The 24360-nt window shown below is 32.7% G+C and overlaps 1 protein-coding gene and 1 long non-coding RNA gene across 2 annotated transcripts; one reads left to right on the forward strand and one right to left on the reverse strand.

Annotated features, from left to right (window-relative positions):
* The first annotated feature begins 425 nt into the window (after positions 1–425).
* On the forward strand, positions 426–3409 carry LOC117209865. Its single transcript, XR_004487997.1, has 3 exons — positions 426–575; positions 1874–1972; positions 3202–3409. It is a non-coding gene; the product is annotated as an uncharacterized LOC117209865 (long non-coding RNA).
* Positions 697–23682, reverse strand: LOC117209855 (dynein heavy chain 8, axonemal). Its single transcript, XM_033452301.1, has 64 exons — positions 23434–23682; positions 23104–23326; positions 22729–22880; positions 22456–22654; positions 22212–22375; positions 21969–22145; positions 21680–21901; positions 21491–21592; positions 21282–21428; positions 20901–21175; positions 20463–20647; positions 19261–19662; positions 18393–18857; positions 18078–18193; positions 17615–17795; positions 17185–17522; positions 16930–17093; positions 16536–16790; positions 16209–16449; positions 15740–15939; positions 15483–15654; positions 15115–15260; positions 14704–14842; positions 14395–14625; positions 14121–14326; positions 13678–13898; positions 13192–13477; positions 12953–13091; positions 12651–12871; positions 12359–12542; positions 12159–12299; positions 11509–11856; positions 11191–11380; positions 10571–10716; positions 10299–10497; positions 10091–10209; positions 9685–10021; positions 8942–9212; positions 8665–8865; positions 8321–8566; positions 7728–8046; positions 7168–7394; positions 6879–7101; positions 6635–6811; positions 6392–6559; positions 6105–6320; positions 5886–6023; positions 5423–5719; positions 5196–5351; positions 4779–4934; positions 4574–4709; positions 4331–4482; positions 4012–4265; positions 3468–3896; positions 3110–3386; positions 2841–3027; positions 2518–2779; positions 2222–2461; positions 1979–2146; positions 1772–1913; positions 1519–1708; positions 1339–1460; positions 1114–1275; positions 697–1056 (listed from the first exon to the last, which is right to left on the reverse strand). Exons 1-64 carry the CDS (start codon positions 23563–23565, stop codon positions 931–933), a joined length of 13407 nt encoding a protein of 4468 aa, XP_033308192.1. The 5' UTR covers positions 23566–23682; the 3' UTR covers positions 697–930.
* Positions 23683–24360: the final 678 nt, after the last annotated feature.

Raw genomic sequence — 24360 nt, forward strand, 5'->3', positions numbered from 1 at the left:
TTTAGTTTCAAACTATTTCTTGTTGACAATACAGATTAAAATCACGATATTAAAAATACAATAAGTAAAACGTATTAGTGGAAACAAATAACAAACTTTCAATTGTAATATTAGTTCTTGCCGCGCGAGAAATGTCGTAAACATCTGCCGCGAGTACTGATAACTGTTTTACTTTTATGCTTTGTTGTCTCAATTAATTTTCTTCATATTTTATTGCACCTCATTATATCGTTAATTTATTGTTTAATGTAATATCGAAAAAAAATGTCGAAAACCAGCGAACTCAAGGAGTGCCTTCATTACGATTTAAAGTGACGGTAATTCACTAGCCATTTTGAGTTTGAAAATTTTCAACGATTCGAAAGTTTCCAACATTTTTATTCGTTACACTGTTCACGGAAGTTTCTCGAATAAATCAATGAAAATCCACAATTTACGCGCGCGCTCGCGCACATTTCAGAAAATTTAGAACACGAGGTGCCACCACGAGTTTTCAAGACTCGACATGGATAAATTCCCAGCGGTAATTCTTTTAACAATGATAATTATGAGACGACTTCGATCAAATGTAAAAGGTAAGTATTAATCATACCTACAATAGCTTAACAAAATATTTGTGCATTTACTGTAGAAAATTTTTATGTATGTACTGTATGGGTTATATAAAACATTTTGAAATTTTATTTCCACTGTAATGAGACACAACTATCATGATTGTACTGCTAAAATCTGAAATCAGTCTGAAATGTATATAGAATTTATATTTTCCTGTCAGATTCCTTATTTATAGTTTCTGGTAGTTTTTAAAATCAAATAATTATAAGAAGTATTGTCCAATAACAAATATCACATAAATCTCATAGAATCATTTGCATCATATTATATATTCTCTTGAAGCATGTTAATTTAAGAAAAGAGATACAAATACTTTTATTTTATATCACATAATAGAGCTACCCCGCGCAAGATCCAGAATTCTGGTGGTCTGCTTGTTTGCAACCAAAGTGGTGTAACCAATAGCACGTAGGTTCTTTGTGGTTTTTTATACACTGGACACTGTGAATATTAAAAGATAATTAATAAATTTAAAGGTTTTAGTACAAATATATCTACCTGATATAATTTTGGATCTTTATCAGGAATATTATATAAAGCAAAGATGTGAATGACAGGCATTAATACATATAGAACTTTATTTGCTGATTCACACAGTCTATTATTCCTTCTATCCCAACCAGCCCCTTCAAGAAATAGTCCATATATATAAACTCCCTCCTAGTACATAAAACAGTTGTTATTCATTAATGTATATATGATTTCACAAGATGATTAACATACTTGAGGTGCAACTTTAATTTCTTCTGCTGTATACCGTAAAACTTCATTATGTAAAGTTACATTATCCAATGCCCATCCTTTGTGAGCTCTTGTTACTTCTTGTCTCATTGCAGTTAGAAATCCTATGTAATTAAAGTTTAATTATTTGCAAATAAATTTCATTTGTAAATTATTATGTACCTTGAGGATTGAAAAATCCAGTCATCCAGAATTTGGCAGGTCTGTCAGTGTGCAACCAAGTAGAAAATTGTTTATTTCTGTCCAGTAGTTCAGTATACCAAAAACCAAGAGAGGTAGATTCCCATGATTTTGCTTTCCATGCTTTTGGTACTCTAGCATCATATATATTATCAAGAGCATCTCTCAATTCCTAAACATTATTTGCATGAGATGAATTTATAATGTTTAGTGTGGAATTAATAAAAAAAATTACCTCGCTCATTATAATAACACCTTCTATAGCAAGTAAAAGATCTTTTAAAATAACGTCCACTAATGTAATAACTACTTGTATTCTATCAATTTCTTGTTTCAGAAAAATAGTCATTGGTGCAGTGGCACCCAATATTCGCAATCTATAAAGTAATATCTCTGAATTAGTTGATGGAAACAATCATTTAGAAATATTATTGAGGTATACCTCTGTTTTACTTCAAATGGATCATAACTTGGTGGCAATTTCTTTAACATTTCCTTTGCTTGTCTAGATACAATTACTTCCCTAGATTCACCACCACCTACACCTGCTTCCTTTGGTTGTACAGATATTATAGTATCTAAAACAGCTTGTGTAGTATTACCTTGATATCTGCAGCATTATAAATTCCTCATAAATTCCTTTCGATACAGTTACAGCTGGAATATTGTGAGAAAATGTTCTTACGTAATGTTTGCATTAAGATGCAAACCATAAACTTGTGGTGGATCTATGGAACTCATTTCATCAATTACTTTCAGGTAGTCTGTAACTTGTTTATAAACTAAAACAGGGTATCCTTTGTAGAATACAAAGTCCTCTGAAAAAATTGCATCTAAAAACCATAATTTTGCAAATGTGTTCAACAACCTTTTGTCATAATCATCCGTAACACGACCTCCATACTGCACCTCTCCTATCATGTATCTAAAATTGTTTTTCATTTAAAATTATTTTTAAAAGAAATTTTTCTCTTGTATTACCTTATCGTGTGCCAACTTATTCCTTGTTTTACATCAAAATCACTCAAATGATTGTTAATGAACATGCAGGATGCCAGCCAATCTGATAGATTAAATTCATATGGTATGTTCCAACCAAGAGGTCCAAATTTTCTTCTCTCTTGCACAATAGTATGTAAAAACGATACTGTGTATATAATTGGTATATATTGTGGAGCATCACATTGATCTAACATTTCTTGACTCATTCCACTATATGTGGCAAGCAAACCTGCTCTCACACCTAACATGAAGGATGAAGGAAAATGTAGAAACAAGAAATTAGAGAATTATTCTTCCTTTACCTTGTGGAGGCTCATAAGTGTATTTTATGGACATTTGCAAAAGAGATATTGGAAAGTCCTTATGTGGTTCTGTAGTAATCCATATACGAAAATTTGGGTGTGGTTCCTCCATTTCCAAAATGAAGTTAACTAATTCTTGCATATAGTCCAAACCTAAGTGACAATTTTGACACAATGCCCAGTAACCCTATAAATTACTATATTAATGCATCACACATTAATACCTGTATTTTCACTTAATCTCTCTTAAATTTTTCATAAAAACTAACTTCAGTGCTTGCACTTTGAATCAATTTTCTTGCATGAACTTCTTGTCCTTGTCCCATTGAGATACTTTTACACATAATCTCCAATTTTTTAGCAAGGTGTTCTATACTGGGTGTAGGATCAGAACCCATACTCAAGAAGCAAATCATGGGAGTATTTGGTCTTGATTCACTGTGCATTACATCCAAAAGAGTAATTACAGGCTCTGCATATCTTTCTCCTAATGAAGTTGATATGTATTTTCTTGATTGTGATAGTGTTCTATCAATACACCATGCCCTAAAAATTTATTAAATACATTACGTACGATACTTTTTAATCTGTATACATGAAACTAAATTGAATGATCATTAGGACAACCTAATTAACAATAAACGTCGAAAAGTATCTAAACTGTTATAACCATCAGGTATCACTTCTTCCTCCGGAGTAGGTTTATCAAACCATTGCTTCCAAACCTTTTCAGAAGCTGGTACTTGAGAAGGAATGTATTGAAATTGTCTTAAGGCAGAAAGTGCAATCAAATTTAACCAGGTAACATCTGTAATCCATTTGCAAGGTTTTGGTGCAACAGTGTTTAAGTCCAAGGCTGCACCACCTTTGATAAAATACTGGAACTCATCGTGAGAAATAACATCACGTTGTAAATCAATCTTTAACGTCATCAATAAGATGAACATGTATTTATGAATTTCGTAAAGACCTCTTGCTTTGTACCTGAAGATTTCATATGTGAGGTATTCAATAATGAAATTGATTCTACGTTGATTAACTGGACTCTTCTCAGATCTAAATCGATCGAATAATTTTGTATTCAACTTTAATAATTCCTCACAAATTAAAGTATATTTGAAAAAATATATATATTCTTTAAATTAAATTAAATTATACTATATACGTATACCTTTCCATAGAAAGGTCGAAACGTTCTAAGAATTGAACGAGCGACGTTTGATACATGCAATTAACCAAAGACATATCGCAAATTAAAAAGTACAAAACACTGCCACGTGTTGCTACTGGTCGAAATTCTTCTCGAGCTAAATCGATTCTTAATTCTGTATCCTTTGCGATGCTTAACTGCTCGTTTATCTCGGCAGCTGTTTGTTTCGTGATATTTAGTACAGACATTAGTTCTACGTCTTCTATCAAAGGTCCCTGAAGACGAACAAAATATGATACACTTATTAACATTTACAAGTAAAGTAAAATAAGATACATACTTCTACGGTCGTCAATTTTTGTAGAAGATTAGCTTCTAATTCTTTGATCTTTCTATTATTCGCAGTTACATTTGCTATCAACTGTGTTTTTTCGTTTTCAAGTTCCCTTCTCTCTGTTAGGATTACTCTTCCTAATAACTGATCTTCCAATCCTACGAATTTATATGCAAATTTATTTAGAAAATTGATAAATATATGTACTTTATATTACATTATATCTAATTATTTATATTTGAAAATTACCTTTTATAGTGACAGTAAAATCGATTATAGCAGTACGTGCAAATATTTCTGGCGTATACGATGGATTGGGTAACTTCGTAGTAATGTAAAGTCTAAAATCCTTATGAATATCCACTTCTTTATCGCCTAACTTTACCTATAAAAATTATCGATATATATTTATGTCCAAACCATTTCTAAAACAATTTGAATGCAAGTGCTTTACCTTCAACGAAGTTCCTATCTTTATAAAGTTCTTTTCCAGCAAATTGTCCAAAACAGGATCCAATTCTTCTCCTACGTCGACGATTAACAATGGACGACCCAGAGAAACACAATCTTCCAAATAATTTCTAAAATATTTATGTGTGAGTAACGTTGCCTAAAATCAAACATCAAAATGCGTTAACATTCTACAATAAGTAAATTATACAAATCATTTCAAAATTAGGATATTCATGTATTTTAGAAAAAAAAATTCACTTTATCAGTTACTGATAATAGAAACATTTTTGAAACACACAAATTAGGATGAATTTTAGCGAAATCAAATACATACGTTCATCGAAATTGAATTTTTCGAACAATCTAATAATTAATTAATCAAATGTGAAAGGGTTAACATAGAAAAAGAAAGTTTCACCTGCAATTGAAATTCTTCTTCTTTCTTCATGATCCATGCTTTACCTTGTAGCTGAGGATCGATTAAGAGGGGATATCTGGTTGCTTGCGTTACTATAATTCCATTCTGAATGGACAAATCGTCCGTTGGAAGACCTTGCAAACTCCACTCTCCAATCTTTAAAATATCGATGCCATACTCTAACGACATTCTATAATTAACACATGTTAAGTTAATTTTTCACTTACAGTAGCAGTATCAGTCAAAGTAGCCGTAATATTTATTACGAGGGAAATCGGAATCTTTCGGGCTTGGATAAAATCAAACCATTGTCTCTGCAATAGAGTCCTGAATTCTTGATTGAAGGGCCCGCAATATGATAAGAAACCTATTAGAATCAATACATCGCCGACTAGACGATCTATTTCCGATTTAAAGATAGCAATTTGCTCCGTCCATCTTATTCTTTCGCCAGAAAGTCCCTCGATCATTGCTGTGGCTGTGTCTGTCTTCGCTTGACATATTTCTGCTAAATCGACTATTTTCTGAAGAGATAAATTTTATTTAAGAAACACACAAATTACGAGAAAGGAAGGAAAAAACAGAAAAGAGGGGGGAAAATAAAAAAAATATACGTGCTAAAAGGGAAGATCAAAAGGAAAGATAAATCATAAAAGTTCTTGGAGTATATATATTTTAAATATAAATTACTTGACGTTCTTCCATCACAGCATCGAACTCCTGTTGTACCACTTTCAAATCTTCGTCTTTCTCTCTCAAGACACTTTCAGCTTCCATTAAGTTTCGATTCGCTTTCTCGTATTTACTTTCTTGCACAGCCAAATTCGCCTGTGAATTAAAAATTCTTTATAGAGATTTTGTTTCTTTCGTCTTAATGATTTGAATTAGAAGTGAGTAAGAAGTAAGTACTTTTAGTGGAAGAACATCTTTATTTATTCCGTAGAATGTAACCATTGAGATGGTCCACTGAATGAGACCAGCAACGTTTCCGCAAGCTTGCTTCGCAGCTTCATAAGTATACAAATGATAATTTAAGTATGGTCGCATTAAGTCGACGGTTTCGGCGTTGATATTATCCTTTGGGAAATTTTGCAAATTGTATAAAAATCTAGTATCAGCCATCACCTGTAATACGTAAAGTAATAAAGAATTTATATGTATTAAATAACGAAATAATGGAATAACGATGGAAATACTTTTAAAGCTTCAGACCACGAAGGAGTTAAAAATTGTCGTTCGTAATCAGGTTTAACTGGTTCCAATCTTCTTCCAAACAGTATTAACACGCAGTCCATAATAAGAGTAATTAAATATGGTGGTTTTCCTAGTTTTCTTACTGTGGCAATGTCAGCAGCTTTTATAGTCTGAAATATATCACAAAATTGTCATTTAAAACCTAAAGTATCTAATTAATTTAAATTTATATAAAAGGAACCAACTTGCAAGGCAGCCTCCGCTTCCAATAAAGCAGGCTCCGCAGCTTTCAATTTCTGTTCTGCTGCCGCTTTTTCTTTCGCGATCACTTTCAAGATAGTTTCTGCTTCGTCCTTAGAAACCTGCACTTGTGCTTTCACCGCTTCCGCTTCGCTCTTCTTTTCATTCACAGTAACTAAAATCTACAAAATAATAATTTTATTATTAAATTTTATTAAAGTTTTATAATTAATATAAAAATATACGAACAGCTTCGACTTGCACATTCTTCTCAGCGATTTCTTGTTGATTTTGTTCCAAAACTTTACGCAATTCATCGACTTGGCCTGCAGCATCGATTAACTTACTTAAACCACTGCTCATACGATACGAGAGGATATTAATATTATCCAAACGTTGTTTGTAAAGTACTTTATATCCGCTTAGGAATGTTAAAAATGATTTTGGTGTTACGTATACTTCTCTTCGGAATCTATTCAGAAAAAGGATTATGTATATCTATATGAAAATGAATTAAGATTAATTTACATAACATTACCTATCGAAATATTGTGTGCAAACGTCATTCACATCATGATGTATATCTCCCATAACTTCCATCAACTGTTGTTTTATCTCTGCACTACATATTACTTTATATTTTTTTAAGAAATGATCACTGACTTCGTACAAAGCATCTTTTGGCCATCTCCAGAACCAGTTCATGGTGCAACCGGATATAAGACCAGGGAATTTCAGTGCTCGTGATCTGAACTTCTCACCAACCTGCAATTCAAATACGAATACACTTTTTATCAAACACACAAATGGTATTCTTTCTTTAATTAACCCTTTAATAGTATAGTCCAAAAATAGTAAAATAAATTTCACATTTTAATCGTCATCGTACCTAATACAATTATTAATATCTATTTCTTCTAAGAAGTTGAAAGCTTTGTATCTGATACCAGAAAAGACAGGAAATCCTGACAGTAACGAAACAATTATCTTTTAACTCGTTCATTCTGAATTCTTTGTTATTTTGTTATATTGTTAGAATGTTAATAAGTTTTACGGTTTCATTATATTTTACATGAATTTATAGATTAAATCACTCACTGGTGAAAAACACAAGATCACATGTAACTGATCTCTCGCACGTGACAGGAAATAATCGTAAAGATTATCCGGAGTGGGTGGACGCCTTGGATCATCCTTCTTCATCATAGGCGTTACCGTCGTCAAAATCTCATCAAGTTCATCTGCTGGAAATAGATTTGCAACTTCACCAACGCTCAAGATATTATTAATATATTCCAGAAAAGCTTCCTCCTTTATGTCATTATCGGTAAATATGAACGTTTGTCCTTTGCTTCCTACACCAGCTGCACTATACACTTTTCGTAAATCCTCCAATAAGCTTGTAACACTATAACTCCTAGACAGAAACAATAATAGACAAGGATAAGATAGTAAAAATACCACGATTCATCATGGTGTAGTCATGAGCAGTATGAACATACTTGCTGGTGTATCAGAATATCTGATTTCTCTCGTACAATAATTTACCAATTAATAAGATTAGCAATTAAATTAGTAGTCTGTAAATTATACTTATACTTATAGACTGTAAATTTGTTTGATTAATTCAGTTGTACAAGAGGACCCTAGTCTGAAAATCATTTAGAAATTCTTTTGCTGCGATTACATACCTGGTTAACGTAATTTGATAGAAACTAAAACCAGCAATAAAAGAGGCCAGCCGAGTCAGGCTCTGTTTGCCTGATCCTCCAACACCTACTAGCATCGCGTTACTTCGAGGAACACCTAGGATTCTCGATATTCGAATCAGATGCACCAAAGCATCGTGAAAGAATACTAGATCCAGGTGCATCCCCCGAATGTATTCGTTGAATTGATCCATGTTTTGTCGAACTTTCGCAATCACATCCTCATAACTATAAAGAGGTTTTCATTTTGTTAACATTCGAATCCTTGATTAGTGTCATTGGAGTAAGCTGAACTGGTGAATTAAGTTTTTTAAGTAAAATTGAACCTTGGAATCTCTTCGTAAATCTTTGGCGCCTCGAAGACGAAGTCTTCCGGTTCATCTCCAGTAGGTTCCGGCGGTTCGCGTAGAAAGTTCACGAAATATGTTTCGACTGGTATATAGAAATTAAAATCAGAACCCAACATTTTCTCCGCAGTTTTTCTTAATGTACTTTTGAACCACTGGGTGTCCTCGTTATTCGTAAATCTAATAGCAATAAAGAATATAATTATGTCTGTAGTTTATTGAAAAAACTTTTCGGTTTACTCGTATGATAACCAACCGATCTGCAATCACTCGAGTACATTCGTGTTCCCAAAGCTTTAATAGTCTGCTTCTAGAATCACATTCAGCTCTTTCTATTCTGAGAATGCCTTCCCATATTCGTGACAAGTCTCTTAAATTAAAAATATAGTGGAACTTCGCTGGCGTTGGTAACATTTTACTTTTAGTCTGCTGCCATAGAACTCTCGTCAAAGGTATTAATTTTGGCAGAAAGCTTACAATATTCTCGTCGAATCTAGTACTACAGAAATATCCTTGTCCAATACTTCCTAAACATTTTTTCAAAACATTTATTAACCTGGTAATTTCCTAACCAAAGCTTCGATAATTACAGAATCAATAATTAATAAAGAGAAATTAATTAATCCCAGTTTAGTAAATCTACGTATTTGTAAATTATAAACGTGGTATCGTTTATTTTTAATAGGAATGATACGATGCACTGAAACAAAAATTACAAATAAAGAAATTATTTATAAATCTCTTGTCTTTGTATGCGTCGTATCATTTCCATCAAAAATAAACTGTCTTGTAATTTAAATTTGTCGATGTAATCTACGCGATGTAACCTTGCCATTATCGTTATTACATTTATATTGCATATTATAATTAAATATTACCGAGTTATTACAAGAAAAGAAAATAACGATTTGCATGGAACGTAGAAATTCATTAATAGCTGTTTTAATGCTTAATTAGAACATCTGTTTATATATTATTTCGCTAATTATATGCTCTTACTGAAAATCGTGTCCATAGATTTGTTGGATGGTAATGTACAGTTAAAAATATTGAATTGTCTCTTGAGCCGTGGTGGAATATCGTTTCTACCGCCGCCAGGGTGGATCATAGCTGCTAACAACTGAATATCCTGTATAATGCAGAAATCGCCTGGCTTATCCAGGGAATAAAATCCTTTATACTCCATCAGTTGACGAACTATCTCGTTTGTAATTTGATCACCCCATTCATTTATCTCAGGCATATTTATATCGTCGATGAAAATGGTCATTTTCCGACCACCTGGCGGTCCGTAAGTGGTACCCACCCTTTTCTCGACGTAGCTCTCAAACACTCGCTACGAATCGTATTCCGTTACTTCGTAACTTATCGTCTATACTAATTTTCTGAATTTCGAGTTAATTACCTGAACCATATTAGGGGTTGATGCAGAAGAAAAACTAAAAGATTTGAATAGGTGTTCTTCTGGATCGTAATGGGACATGAAGCTTTTGATCATGACTGTTTTCGCCGTTCCTTGCTCTCCTATGATTAGTAGAGTCGTTTAATAGTTAATGATTAATAAATTACTAATCTCTTAAAAAGCAAGCTTGCGACAGTGATGTGATTGATACCTATTAGCAGCACTGCTTTTCCTTGTTTTGCAATGATATCGATCAAAAATAAGGTTCTTGCATTATCTATGTTAGGGACTAAAATAGTGTAATATTTTAAAACTTCGTCCGAAGGATAAATAAATTCTGGGACCTTTTCGGACCAATGAATCCACTGGCCATCGTCTGACACCAGATATTCAAAGATAGTTTCATCTTCCTACGATAACCATTATTTCACGGTATAATTATGCTTGTTTCCATATCAATTAATCCCATGTGCATAGTACTACCTTGCATTTTGGCCAATTACATTTCGATTGATGATTAAGTAGGAACTCCTGCAATGCGTTACGTTCGTCTAATTCCAATACCGCTCCCAGACTCCACATTAGCGAGAATAGGAATATCTTTTCGATGTGATACTCTGGTAGTGTTCCTGAATCACGTACATTTCAATTAAATCCCTTCACGTAACAAACTACACTTGCAAAGGTGTGTAAAAGTTTTCAGTCCGATAGATTTTTCAATTACATGTAATTGTCGAATTTTACAAAACCAGTTTGTTAGTTGACAAACCTATCTTATTAACTTTATCTTCAAATTTCTTAATTTATGAATTACAAATTAGTCGAAGATGGTTCTGATAGAAAAAGATTCGATGTAATGCAAGCAATAAAATTAAAAAAAATAAAGATAATAATATACATAATACATACATAGTAAATAGTTAAATATATTATTGCTATGTTTTTAATAGATATTTAATTTGAATTTATAACCTACCGACCCCATAAAAAAGTGTCAGTTTTAATTATTAATTGGTTATTACTTTTTAACTTTTGATTAAATTCAAATATTGTTCTTACTCTGATATGAGCAATATAATAGTATATGGATAAAAAATACGTACTAGCCGTATCTTTATTTGTACCAAGCAAACCATCCAATAAATCGATACATTGCCTTATATAAAGAGCTTCCAGGAGATGCATTGTTGTCGGAAGCTTCGTTTGAACGAAGGTATGAGCATCGTTGTAAATTTTATTAAAGAAATTATTCAACACTTCTACTTGTGCAGGCGGTTGTGTCTTGAACCACCCCTGAGTATTAACAAAAAGATATTGAATACTGTTACATCTTAAAACGCAGCCGAAAGTATGTATCAACAACAAAGCTGTTGAAAGCTTAGATACAAGAAATAGTAAGAAATATGTAGTTTTGAAATTACTTGTAGAATGGGGGTCCATTTTAGAACAGAAGCGCTTATGAACACCATTCCCATGCGGGATATCGTGGCTGGCGATGCATTATCGACATTATCTGGCTCAAAGACCAATTTAGTGTTCGACGCCATAATTATACGATCGCCATTCGCTAAAGTCAATGTCTTATTATCATCCAGCACCGAATTTAAGTTCTCAATCCATACAGCATCCACAGGGCCATCCAAGACCATCCATAAATTTTCTGTTTTCTTCGTCTGTGTCGATCTTCTCCATATAGTAGAGAAAATTCCATCTGTCCAATCATTTGTCGCTACATCCAGTCTACCAAACATCTGAGACGCGGTTATGGCCTAAGGAAATTGTTTCGTTACCAAATTTAGTTCACTTGCTGCAAATTACTTACTAAACACACCAATGCATTGTTCATAGAATATTCTCGACTATTTTATTTTATAAGATTTTTTTCAACTTCTTAATATATTATGTATATTATGTAATTCATCGATTAGAATAGTGGTAGAATTTATCAAAAATACGTGCAATGATAATCCGCTGTTGCACGGGTAGCTTATTCAGAATCTTATTTAGACATTAACGAAAAAATTGATTGATCAATTAGTAATTAAAGGTCGGTGTAAAGGAAGACGCTAACTTTGGGATTCATTCTGACTTCTTTATGGGGCATGCCCATTTCTGTTAAAGCTTTCATAAGAGCCCACATGCACATGGTTTTCCCGGATCCTGTTGGTCCGAGCACCATCAAACCATGACGAACCAAAGACGTTTCGTATAACTAGAGATATAAGGAGTATTATTATCTCGAATAGCTCGATGTTCAATTGCGAAGTTTACTTGAATTGTTTTCAAATTCCACTCTGCATGATTCATTATGCCAAGAGCGGCAGTTGCATTTGCAATTGCTTTCTGCAGGTCCTTGTATGTTTGAACTCTGAGTTTGATTCCTGGGAACATATCTTCGATGAGAGACATAAACAAGGGTTCGTCTTCGTCTACCAACTTTGATAGATTCATGTCTCTGCAATATCACAGTGAAGATAGAACTTTGTTATTGTATGATAAAGGCCAGAGGTTTGATTTCCATTGGAACATTTTCCAGTATCAGTAACTGATGGATTTGTTTTACCTTAAAACTCTCATTAAGGTAGTCTCTTCAGAATCGGTGGGATTCGCTCGTTTCTGCGCACCAAGAGTTCGCAAACAGGATAAAATGTTTCTCAGACCGAAATCATAATGCACTTGTTTGCTTAATTGTTCTTCGCATAGTTTGTACAAAGTAAAAAATTTTCGTGCTAGTAAAAGGTTCTCCTTAAAGCCACAGGCTGCCAATTTTACACGCATAATAATCTAAACAAACGAATAATCATCAATGCAATAATTTATATCGAACATTTATATTATAGCTGTATCATTTTTACGTGATAATACTTGTCTATCGGGAACCATCATAGCAACGCTTCTAAATTGTATCTTTAAATTTTCTGGCAACTCTTGGCGACCAGCGTAGCCAGGATTCATAGTAATGAAGATCCCAAACTCGTAGTTTAATTTGTATACTTCACCGTCACTGTATGATACATATATTTCCTTAGTAATTTAAATTATAAAATTACTTAAAACAGAAACTGTACTTGAAACTCTATAATCTGATTGATATTACAGAATACCTAAAAAGGAAACTTGTTTTTCTTTCCCTTCTTGTTGTGAGTACGATCGCTATTTGCTGAGCAGCGACGGATAGAACCGGCAAATCGATGCGATTAAACTCGTCGAAGCAGCCCCACGCTCCGGCCATGGCTAATCCTTTAAATATTCTGCCCAAACCGCGGAAATCCATTTGGTCCGAGCAATTAAATACCACCACGTACTTTCCAAGGGCTTTCCCCATATCCTTTGTGGTTTCTGTTTTGCCAGTCCCAGCTGGTCCCGCTGGTGCACCTCCAAAATTCATACCTGGAGTACCAAGTTTAAAAAATGATTGATAATAATTGAAAATTAGAACAGGCTCGACATACTTAGAGAAGAAGTATTCTTCTATAATTTAAGAATGACGATATCCCTTATTAAAAACTCATATTTGTATAATTGCGACGAAGGAAAATAGTTATTAATTAAAGAGACTTGCTTCACCCGCACTTTAACGATAGTCTTACCTACAGCTTGAGCTAACGTTATGTAGCATCTGTCGGTAAGAGGCGTAATGGCGAGTCGATCAGTGCAACCTAGAAACTCATTCTGATAAACAAAATCTATGTCTGTGATTTTTATAGGAACATCTTCTGTTTCGGTATCGTAATAATATCTACACTGCTTCAACCACTCGAAGTCGTGCACATTGCGAACTCTCATCTGACACATTTCGTCGAATATGTCTCTGGAAAATTCGTAAAGATATTTATCGGCTCATTTTTCCAGTACACGAATAGTGGGTTATATTATTCATGATATTTTAATGTTCAATATTTTCGATACAAAAGAATATAATAGAAAAGAAAAACAAGGCGTAAAATACTATAAAATAAATTCTTAATTTTCTTCGAAAATTCCAATCATAGTTTTAATTTTCTCGTAATATGGGACACGACGATAGACACACCTCTGATGCACATGAATAGTAATCAAGGCCTCGTATTTTGCTCTCGCGTATTTCGACAAATCCTTAACAGTCACTTCAATGAGACTGTTTAATAATTCGAGGAACCATTGATTCGTTCGCTTCATTATGGTTCTGTCTCGTCTTACTGTATTGAGAGCTATTTCAGAGTTGCGAGTCCATAAAACTTGCAAGACTAATAGGCCTACCTGTTAAGATGTAGTATAATTTACAATCGAGAAAAACAGGAAAATTATCCAAATAATCGAAATTTTACTTGTAAAATCGAATTGTCTATCAATTGTATAACGTCAAACTCTTCGTAGGTGAGAGCTTGCAGCCCTTGGGAGATTACACTGCCAACTGAGAATTGATGAACCGCTAACAAAGTGTTCAACCAGTTCTCTACACCCCCTGAACATATAACATCCTTCTCCATTAGTACCTTCTCGCCTTCGCGCGAATACATAGCTACAATCCTCTCATACTCTTTTTCGTGAAACTCTAACTGCAATTGTGGAAATCTAAATTGTATCTATGAATCTAATTGTAGGAAGAAGAGAAAATAGTCTGACAGTTTCGTTACTCTTGCTGTGTTGTCGAAGAAACCATCGAGATATTTCTGTATGGTATGGCAATCTGCTGCTTGACCAAGTATCTCCAACAAGGTGGGATCTGATATGAAGCAAAATCTTGGAAATACGCTTCGTTTTGTTTCCAAGTATCTGTATAAGTATCATATATTATTTTATTTTAATTAATTTAAGTCATGTTAACCCTGCTGCATTCTTTAAACCATGTTTAACCAGATCGTATTGTTATATTGTTAGAAAATTTCTTGAATTTGGGAAAAATGTGCAGGCGTCTGAATTTTATGCTAAAAAGATTATGCGGGAAAGATCAGTTTCAATCGAAACTGAGAATGGTAATTGAAAGATAAAAGATTTTAGAAACGAAGCTGGGTTAATAATAGAGGTGTTCGAATCAGATTTGTTACCCGCTGAGAGACTTCTGACACGATTCCAGCTGTTCCAATAAATGTGGCAAGAATTGTCCCATTGTTTCGTCTCCTGTGCATGTTTCCACTGCGTTCACGTTTTCACGTGCTCGATACATTATCTTCACCCAAGCTTTGTCGATATTCTAGAATATTTAAAATGTAATTTACGATTTTCTGATTTTTGGAATTTAACCCTTAAGAAGTATCAACCAATGTGAATTTTGTTTTAATACCATCGTCCAGACTTGACTTTATTAATGTCTAAAATAGAGAGGATCGATGTCTAAAATGTATTAGAGTGAAATTTCAAACATAATAGCATGGACTCTTCGATAATAGCTTTTAAAGATGAATTGATTACTTACATTGAAACGTTTCGCCTCTGCTGGGAGTTGTTTCGATATATCGCCGCCAATGAACACCGCTTCTAAATAAGCCCATAAATTCTGTACAGTCAACCATTTCGCTAAAATTTCGGAGGTGTTGCTGAGCTTATTTTGCCACAATTGTATGTCCTTTTTGAAATACGCATTATATCTAAATTATATCATATAGATTGTAGTAATATTATTGACTCGAGATTAAATATTTTTTCGTCTAATTTAAACAATCGATTAAATACCGATTTGCCAGGAGTGAACTGATGATCATTAAACTGTCTTCCAGTTGAGATATTATCTCGATCGTTTCTGTGCCTTTTAAAAGTAATTCTCCTCTTTGCTTAAACGTGGAGAACTGTAAATCTACGGTAGCCCATTCTGCTATAATTTGATTCAGTTTACTCTCTATATCTTGCTCCTTCACCGCACTTATGCATATATCCTACGAAAAGTTAAAAATTCTATTAATTATCGTTATGATTATTACCATCGTCTTATTAAATCATTCTATCATCTTTCTATTAAATATTTCATATAATATAATAGAATTCTCATCATAAAAAATTGTATTGCTTTAAACATAGCTCTCAGAAATCTTCTATTTATGAAATGACCTAATTACGTAAATAATTCTGTAATATACATGTAATACATAATAAATAGTAATTAATTAGGAGAGATAGATATTACGTGTTTCGATTGAAATCATACCTCAACTTCATCTTTGTACTTCAACAAAGGTGCCTGCATCACGCTAGCCAAAGTAAAAGTCTCCGACTCGACGTCAAAGTGGTATTTGCACAACTTCGACATTCTTTCCCAGTGTCTTTCTTGCATCGCTTTATTAGCCATCATCTCTAACAATGGGCAAGTCTCGTTGAAGTCATCGATCTTCTTCTTCAGCTCGATATAAGCTGGCCAGTCTCTCATAGCCTTTGGTAATCGCCGACATCTAACATAAAATTGTAAAGTCAAGTTACGTGCTGTGCTTACATAACAATGAACAAAATATCAAGAAATAGTAGAACTTGTAGCGACCTGTTCTGAAAATCGGCTAATTCAGTCATTATAGATTCGATATCGATGTCTGACCAAGGTATCTCGTAGTAACCGTCGATCGTTCGTATCACTTGCAAATACAAGGAGTATAACTTCTGCAGTAAATTAATTTCCCTCTTCCTTTGATGAAGAGCAGGGTAGTCTGTTATTTCAATGCCGAATAAACTTTCCCCGCTACTGTAAGTTTCGTACTTCTCCCATAACTCATCGAGAAGAGCTTGAAAGAATATGAGCCTAGAAAAATCAAATAAGAATAATAAAGCAGTTATGAACCGGGAATGATATTTACGTTTCTATTTATTTAGCGCTAGAACTACCGATCTTTGATATAATTGTGTTCTAATTACAATAATCTATTATTCATAAATAATACCGATCACTAGCTTCTTTAGCCGGTATTCCCTCAACCATAGGACCATTCAGCTCAAAATCGAGATCAAAATGAATTACTTGTTGCTTAAATATCGCAACACCATCTGTCAGTTCCTTTTTCAATGGCTCTTGCATTTCGCATATCTTTGTTTGTACCTGTTTCGCCTTATAATATCGAACAATTCATTATTCAAAATATTATCGCGTAATAACATGAACGATATGCGATGAATGATAATTTTTCATAAATTATTACCGTGTTCAACATGTTTGTAAAATTGTACCGTAAACTGTCCACAATATCCTGTTCCTCCTTCGAAATAGAGATGTTGAACCTCCCCATTAACGTATACGTTTCCTCGATCAAGATCAATTCTATATCCAACGATATGAAATCGTCTCGTATCTCACTCAAACATTTCATTGCAATCCTCACGTCTTCCAGGTCCTTTATTTCTCTGACCAGTACCTTATTCTTTTCATTTATATATTCGGTGATCCTTTTTAATTTCTCTTTATAAGTCGCAGATAACTTCTGTCCCAATGACGTCTTCCATGCGCGTGCTTCCACTAGAAATGCTAATTTCAGTTTGTCTAAAAATTCAAATTTCCCATAAATACATAAAGATCCGCTGTCTATTCGTCGCCAAACAAGAAAAATGACGAAAAATACATTAGATTATTACCCATGCTAATTTCTATAGGCCCAACTACGTGTTTCGTTGGCAAATTTTGAATTTCAGCGACTAAATTGTCATACTCCACGAACTTTTCTTTGATCACCTGAGTGATGGGCTCGGAATCGACGAAATTTTGAACGATATTGTCCCTGTTTTCGGACCATATGTAGGAATACTGCAAGTAGATCTACTCGAAAAATGATTTAAATAACTCAAATTGAGTCACATGTGTCATCCTTTGCAGCTGTATGTATACACATACAGACATCTCTCGAATAACTTGATCAATCGCTTTCACGATATTAAAATGTGTTATTCGAGACTCAGGATACGTGCAAATTTCACGTATACAGAAATTTCCGAGAGTTTTCTCGAACTTTTAACATGTTATTTAATATCGATGTAGCTCAGATGTTATCCGAGATTTGCTTGTATATTTAAAATTGGATGAAAAGAAAAATAGTAGTACATTGGCAATTTCATCGACGTCTTGCTTCATGGCGAAAATTGCACCTTGCAGGCTCATTACGCTACGAACTATCTCTTTATGATCTGATATGATCTGATAATAATTCTTCCCAGAATCTACAATGTCTCCTATATGAATAAGTCATTAATGTATATACGGTTATAAACATCGAAGAGTCTGTTGCAATAAAGAAGTATTAAATTAAAAAAAGAAAGTAACAGCAAATATGCAGCTTTGTTAAATGATGATACTATCACGATCATCGTTAATGATGTTTTCAATTCGCTATTTTCGTTTCTTCCGCGAAAAACAAACCTTGGAAATTTGTTACGATACTTCCAGACTTTAGACTAGTAGCATAACGCTGTCCCCATGCTGTAATTCGTTTGTGATTCTCCAATAAACTAATTACTAATTTTCCAAAATAATACTGCAACTCTTCTATTGGGGGTACTATCACGATGTTTGGTATTTGCAAGACAAATGTTGTTAAAAGTATCGGTGATTTCTGATTCGATTCGTTATCTTCCATCAAATGGCTGTAGATATAAAAAACAGAACACAGGTCATTTTTTAGTAACGTTATCTCATCAGCAAATTGTAGATGCAATCGAATGAACCTTATATTAGTGACTTTTCTCTTTAATAATTCGAGGGAGTTCTTGGTGCATTTTACTAAGGCTTCTACGAGCTTATTATGGAAATAAGCAAATAATTCCATGCAATCATTGTGCACCTTGTTTATATGGACTTTACGTGTTCTCTCGATAGGGGCAAAACCTACGATTAGTTGATAGATATGGATCATTATATTTGCGAATCATACAAGATGTTTAACCCCTTAATATGACGTTTTTTACGTTCTACACAGATTACATGCCTGTAGTACTAAAATTTTACTGTAACATTATGTAGATTGTATTTAATCTCTTATGAGATGAGATCTTTTTATCAGAAAACTTTCCGTCTTAAATTAATATTTATTTTAACACAATGTTCGCTATCCTGTTCTTCTTCTTAAATCTTTTAGACGAAATGCGCAAATAAAAACACAATAATTACTTGCAATTAAAATCCAACAGCAAGATAATTAAATTGTTGCAACATGTGCAGCGGAATACAACAGAATTATTAAAGGATTAATTATGTAATAAGGTAATTAAAATTAATCAAAAATGGACACCTGGCTCATATTTTCCCTTTGTCAATTTCGTCTGTGAGATATGCCTTTGTATTTTATCCGGATCCATCCAATTATATTTAACATCCTGAACAGTCTCGTCGATTATAAAATCCATAAACTTGTTAATAATAGCCGTAACAGCTTTCTCTGCTGCTGATGATTTAATTTCCAAATCAGCCGCTACTGTAAGCCCATAGGCGATATTATCGTCTAATAATTGTGTAGGAGTCTTTGCATGGTCATCGAGTTGTAGTAAAACAGCTTCTGATATGGATTCGAAAACTTCGTCAACCCTTGCTTCTTTCATGTCTTTTATCTCTTTAACAAAAATCTGCACCGATGTAAGCGAGTGCCTTATTTCGTCACATACTTCGCCAATGTTTAAGGATGTCCATGTAATTACCGATAGACAAGGTTGAAAGGCAATCTCGAGATTAACGAGAACGATTTTTATCAAAGTCAAAAACAATATTGGTATTGTTCGTCTGAAACGTAGGAGAAAAATCTGGGATGTAAGATCGTTTCCTATTATATATATAAATATTCTTATATCTAGTACAGATTAAATGTTTTTCACTGCTTTTTATTTTCTATTTATTATACAGAGTATATTTTATCGGTATAATCAAAGAGAAAATGTTATATAAAATCAAGCCATTTAAAGCTTCATTAAAAATTTATAATGGAAATATAACGATTAGATGATGACCTAATAGTCAGCAGAGTACCTCTCATTCGAGGCAGTGTACCTTAATGTATTATTTTCATCAACCAACTGTTTCACAGTTTCATACGACGAGGAGATTTTATCTTTACAAAATGTTATTATCTGTATAAAATCTGGCACTTCCAAATCAAACCTAGCCATGTGTTCTGATTCGCGTATCACCTCTATGATGTACGAATCGAAATTCAAATGATACTTATTCGTATCTGGATGCCTTATTATCAAGGGCGAAGCCAATGCCAATCGAACCTATCGATTGAAACATTTAGTAATTTAATCATAATTTTATTCATCTTATCGTATTCGACGATTATACTTACAATTTCCGAAGAATCATACCATGATTTGTGATATATCATTTCATAGTGTATAAAGACACTGATCAAGGCATTGTAAATTTTAATGCATCTCTGCATGTGATCGTGGCTAATTACTCTTCTACATTCTTTATATATTTCCATCGGGCTTTCGATACGTCTGAAAAGCTGTCGAATCCATAAAATACGACCAGCAATAGGTGGAACGTTTCGTGGTATCGGAGGATCCGATCTGTCTTCGTTGTATCTATCTCGTACATCCTCGATTTCTTTTTGAAACAACCCTGTAAGTTCTAAATACTTTCTGTCGATTCTCAGATGCTTAAACTTCAATTTTTGGAATCTATACAAATCGTATATTTGTGATGTAATAACGATTAACACTAACTTAGATTATAATGCAATATGTGAAATTTTTCTTCGTATTTTTATTAAAAATTGGTAATTTTTTGCCATACTTTATTGTCTTAATGATTAGCATAAATCATATTAAAGATATTGCCAGCACTATTGACATGGATATACCATTTGTCCCATAATGATAAGATCAACCAAAAATTTTCAATTTTGATACGCTATGTTATATAAAATGATACCTTGCCACTACTCTCAAAGCTTCCGTTATGTTTGGCGTTTCCGACACGCTTTTATAGAAGAAGTTCCTTAATTCTACCTCTGTCTCTGCCACGTTTTTCTTGTAGTTATCGTAATCAGAATCAAAATATGGTTTTCTATGATTTAATGGATCATAATCTTTAGACGAAATTTCCTGAAAGAAACTCGAGAATTTGTTTGCGAATACGTCTATTCCCTCTATTGCAGAATTATAAAGAATTAGATACGTTAAAGTTGTTTGCAAAACATCCATGATCTGAAATATATTTAATTTACTTTTTATGATTTTGCTCAAAATGATAGGATTATATTATAGGATTTTAATATAATATATAGTAGGATTTAAATATTTTATCACTGACTTTTATTATTCTCGCTTTGAAGGTATTAAATTTTCCGAAAACATACATTTCAGATACTTCGAAAGGTTTTTCATCGGCAGATTCTCTCACTTCTTTGCACATTTCATTGTAATATTCATAGTATTTTTCACACAGTTTAATGCAATCCTATAATAAAAAGATTTTGTAGTAAATCGATTTACTTAGAATTTTTTTAAATTAATATTTGCCTTTATCTTGGATATCATGACTGATTTAGCATCGTTCCAAACATTTATTTTGCCATCCTCTGTTAAGTATGCTTTGCACGCTAAAATCATTTGATTCGTCATCTGGAAAATTGATAATCAAATCGTTGGAATTTTATAGAATATATGGAGATACACATATTCATTTTTATTATGTTTCTACGATGGTACTTTTACAAAAACTGCTGTGACCATTCGGCTGCTATTAAAGAATCGAGAAGTAGCGTATATCATTCGTATAACATACATGAGAGGGGGTAAATATTCTCCCATTTTTGTTGGATCAAGCCTGTACAAAGGTTGAGTAAATTTTTCTAGTGCATACAAATATTTTACATTATCTTGTGCGAGAATTTGGATCATTTGAACGTGTTTTTCCAACAATTTCCATTTCTGTGTATCAAATCTGAATTAATTTCTAAGCTTTAAATAAAAAAGGATATCTCGTAATTAAACATACTTTTATATGTTTCGATCTTATTTTTTTTAAAAAATCTATATATTTTTGGGTAAATGGAGATTTAATGTGTTCAATAATTGATGAAAAACGAGCTAACAATCTTCTCCAGTAACTGAGTTCTGCATTTGGACCCATTGTTTCTGTTTCTCTACGTAATTGTTGACTCTGAACAATGGCCTATATATCCAAATACATATAATTTTTTAGTGGATTAAAATAAAATGCTACACTCATAAACTTTACCCGTTCCATACTTTTCATCCATAATTTAAGATTATTTTCTATAGCTTCTATAGCTTCTGGGTTAGTAAGACTTTGTTTATTATTTTCTGGCAATTCTATATACTTATGATAGGCCTCCCAATCGGTGTAAAATTTTATTGTATTTTCTAAATCTATTTTAGTCACTAAACAAAATATAGAAATAGTAGTTTCATTGTATAGATATAGATATGGCTTTAAATGATTATGAGTTGTACTCTCTTACTGCTTAGAAATTCACAAAAGTCTCTAAAATCACAAATAAAATTGTTCACAACTTTGTCACCAGTTTCACATTTTGACAATTCACCCCATACTTTATTAGCAATTATTGCTGGTAAATTTAGCCTTAAAATTAAATCTGATATGGCTGCAAGTGCACTTCGAGATACTGGGTCAACTTCTGCATATGCATAATATGCTTCCTGTTCAAGAATTCAGATTGAGAATACATCATAATGTACAGAAATAGTTTTGCACAACCATACTGAAAACCTACTTCATGAAGATGCTTTGTTTCAAAATCAATGTCTGATTTCAATCTATAAACTATAACACATTTGCCAGAAAGTTGTTCTGTAGAACCATCAGTAACACAACAACGTATTACTTCAGTTTCACGCTCATATTGTGGATTCCATCTTCCTGATTCTATTTTTTTTTTATATATGTATATACATATATATATATATATATACACACACACATATATATATATATATATATGTATATTCAATATATATATATATATATATACACATATATATATATATATGTATATTCAATATATATATATATATATATATAAATATTGATTATATATTCAGATTAAAATTTAGAAAAATATGTATAATAAAAGAATAATTTATGATACCAAATGGAGGTGGTTCCATTGGTTGATAGTGTATAAGAATTGCACGCTTTCCATCTTTAAGGAAGAAACTATCAAGAACATTGATATATTCGTCTTTATCAATGATTCCTTCTTCTAAAGTATCTGGATCTACATTTAAAATAAAAGCAGCAACTTCCAAGACCTGTCTATGGGTTGCTTTAAGCAATGCTTGTCTAGCATTTCGATTCTCCTTAAATTTGGCCTATTCATACAATAAAATAATAAAATTTAAATGAAATAGTCTACTAAATAATATTTATATTTTCTAGTAAAATTGACAATTTGTAGTAGTTTGTATGCTTTACATACAAGTCGTTCTTTTAAACTTTCAGTAGGTAATTCTTCTAAACCGACTCTTCTTTTTAATAATTCAGCAATGCGACGATCAATCGCAGGTTTTGTATAATCTCGAGCTGCAAAATATGCAGTTATGTGTGCCATTATCTTAACACATGACAAAAAGTCTCATTACATTTGGTATAAAGTGAACATCAAAGTATGTGTAAAAATTTGAATAAAGGGGAAAAAGCAATTTTTATCGGGTGTATAAAAAAATGTCTGGATATATAGAAATTATGCAAAATTGTAAATTTAAACTAAGAAATATGAGGACTTATGTATTATCGAAAGATAAGAAAATTCATTTTAGTATATTTTTCTTTTATTTATTTATGTTAATATAAATTTCGTGAGGTTTTCGTAGATAATTATGCACAAATAAATAAGCAATTTAAAATTTCATTCGGAGATGCGCATTCAAAACAATAAGCATGCGCATTAGAGTTACTGTGCACATGCAGTTGCAGTGCACGTCAAATTAGAAAGGTTACAGCAGACAGCATAAATAAAACTATATCTACAAGGAATAATATTACGATCAAAAACAGTCAATTGTAAATCATTCAAAGTGGCATTGCTTCTTTTTCTATTAAATTAAAATTTCATTACGAAATATGCAAGATATGTATTTTTAAAATATATTTTTATACTTGAATTTAATGCATGGCCAACTGCCGATGTTTAATAAGGTTAATATGTATTTTCTTCACACTTAATAATAGCATATTATAATATTCGTCTTCGTATTAATATGAAAGAAGAATAAAATATGTTTTTCAAAGCGACTATTGATTCTGTTAACCCTATTTCACTTTCCTCATAAAAATGTTCAAAATTCAATTGCTTTAAGAATGAAAATGTATTGTTAGTAAATTTGTCAAATATTTGTATTAAACT

Source organism: Bombus bifarius, unplaced genomic scaffold (assembly GCF_011952205.1).
Source record: "Bombus bifarius isolate JDL3187 unplaced genomic scaffold, Bbif_JDL3187 scf7180000007968, whole genome shotgun sequence".
In the NCBI taxonomy this organism is placed as follows: domain Eukaryota; kingdom Metazoa; phylum Arthropoda; class Insecta; order Hymenoptera; family Apidae; genus Bombus; species Bombus bifarius.

Excerpts from the sequence above, each read along its gene's own strand:
- LOC117209855 (XM_033452301.1), bottom strand. The coding sequence starts at position 23,565 with ATGGCACACATAACTGCATATTTTGCAGCTCGAGATTATACAAAACCT. Across the intron at positions 21,902-21,968 it reads TAAGATCGAAACATATAAAA|AAATGGAAATTGTTGGAAAA; the intron begins GTATGTTTAATT and ends TTTGATACACAG. Across the intron at positions 9,213-9,684 it reads ATCTATGGACACGATTTTCA|GAAGTATTGGACAAGGATAT; the intron begins GTAAGAGCATAT and ends AAAAATGTTTAG.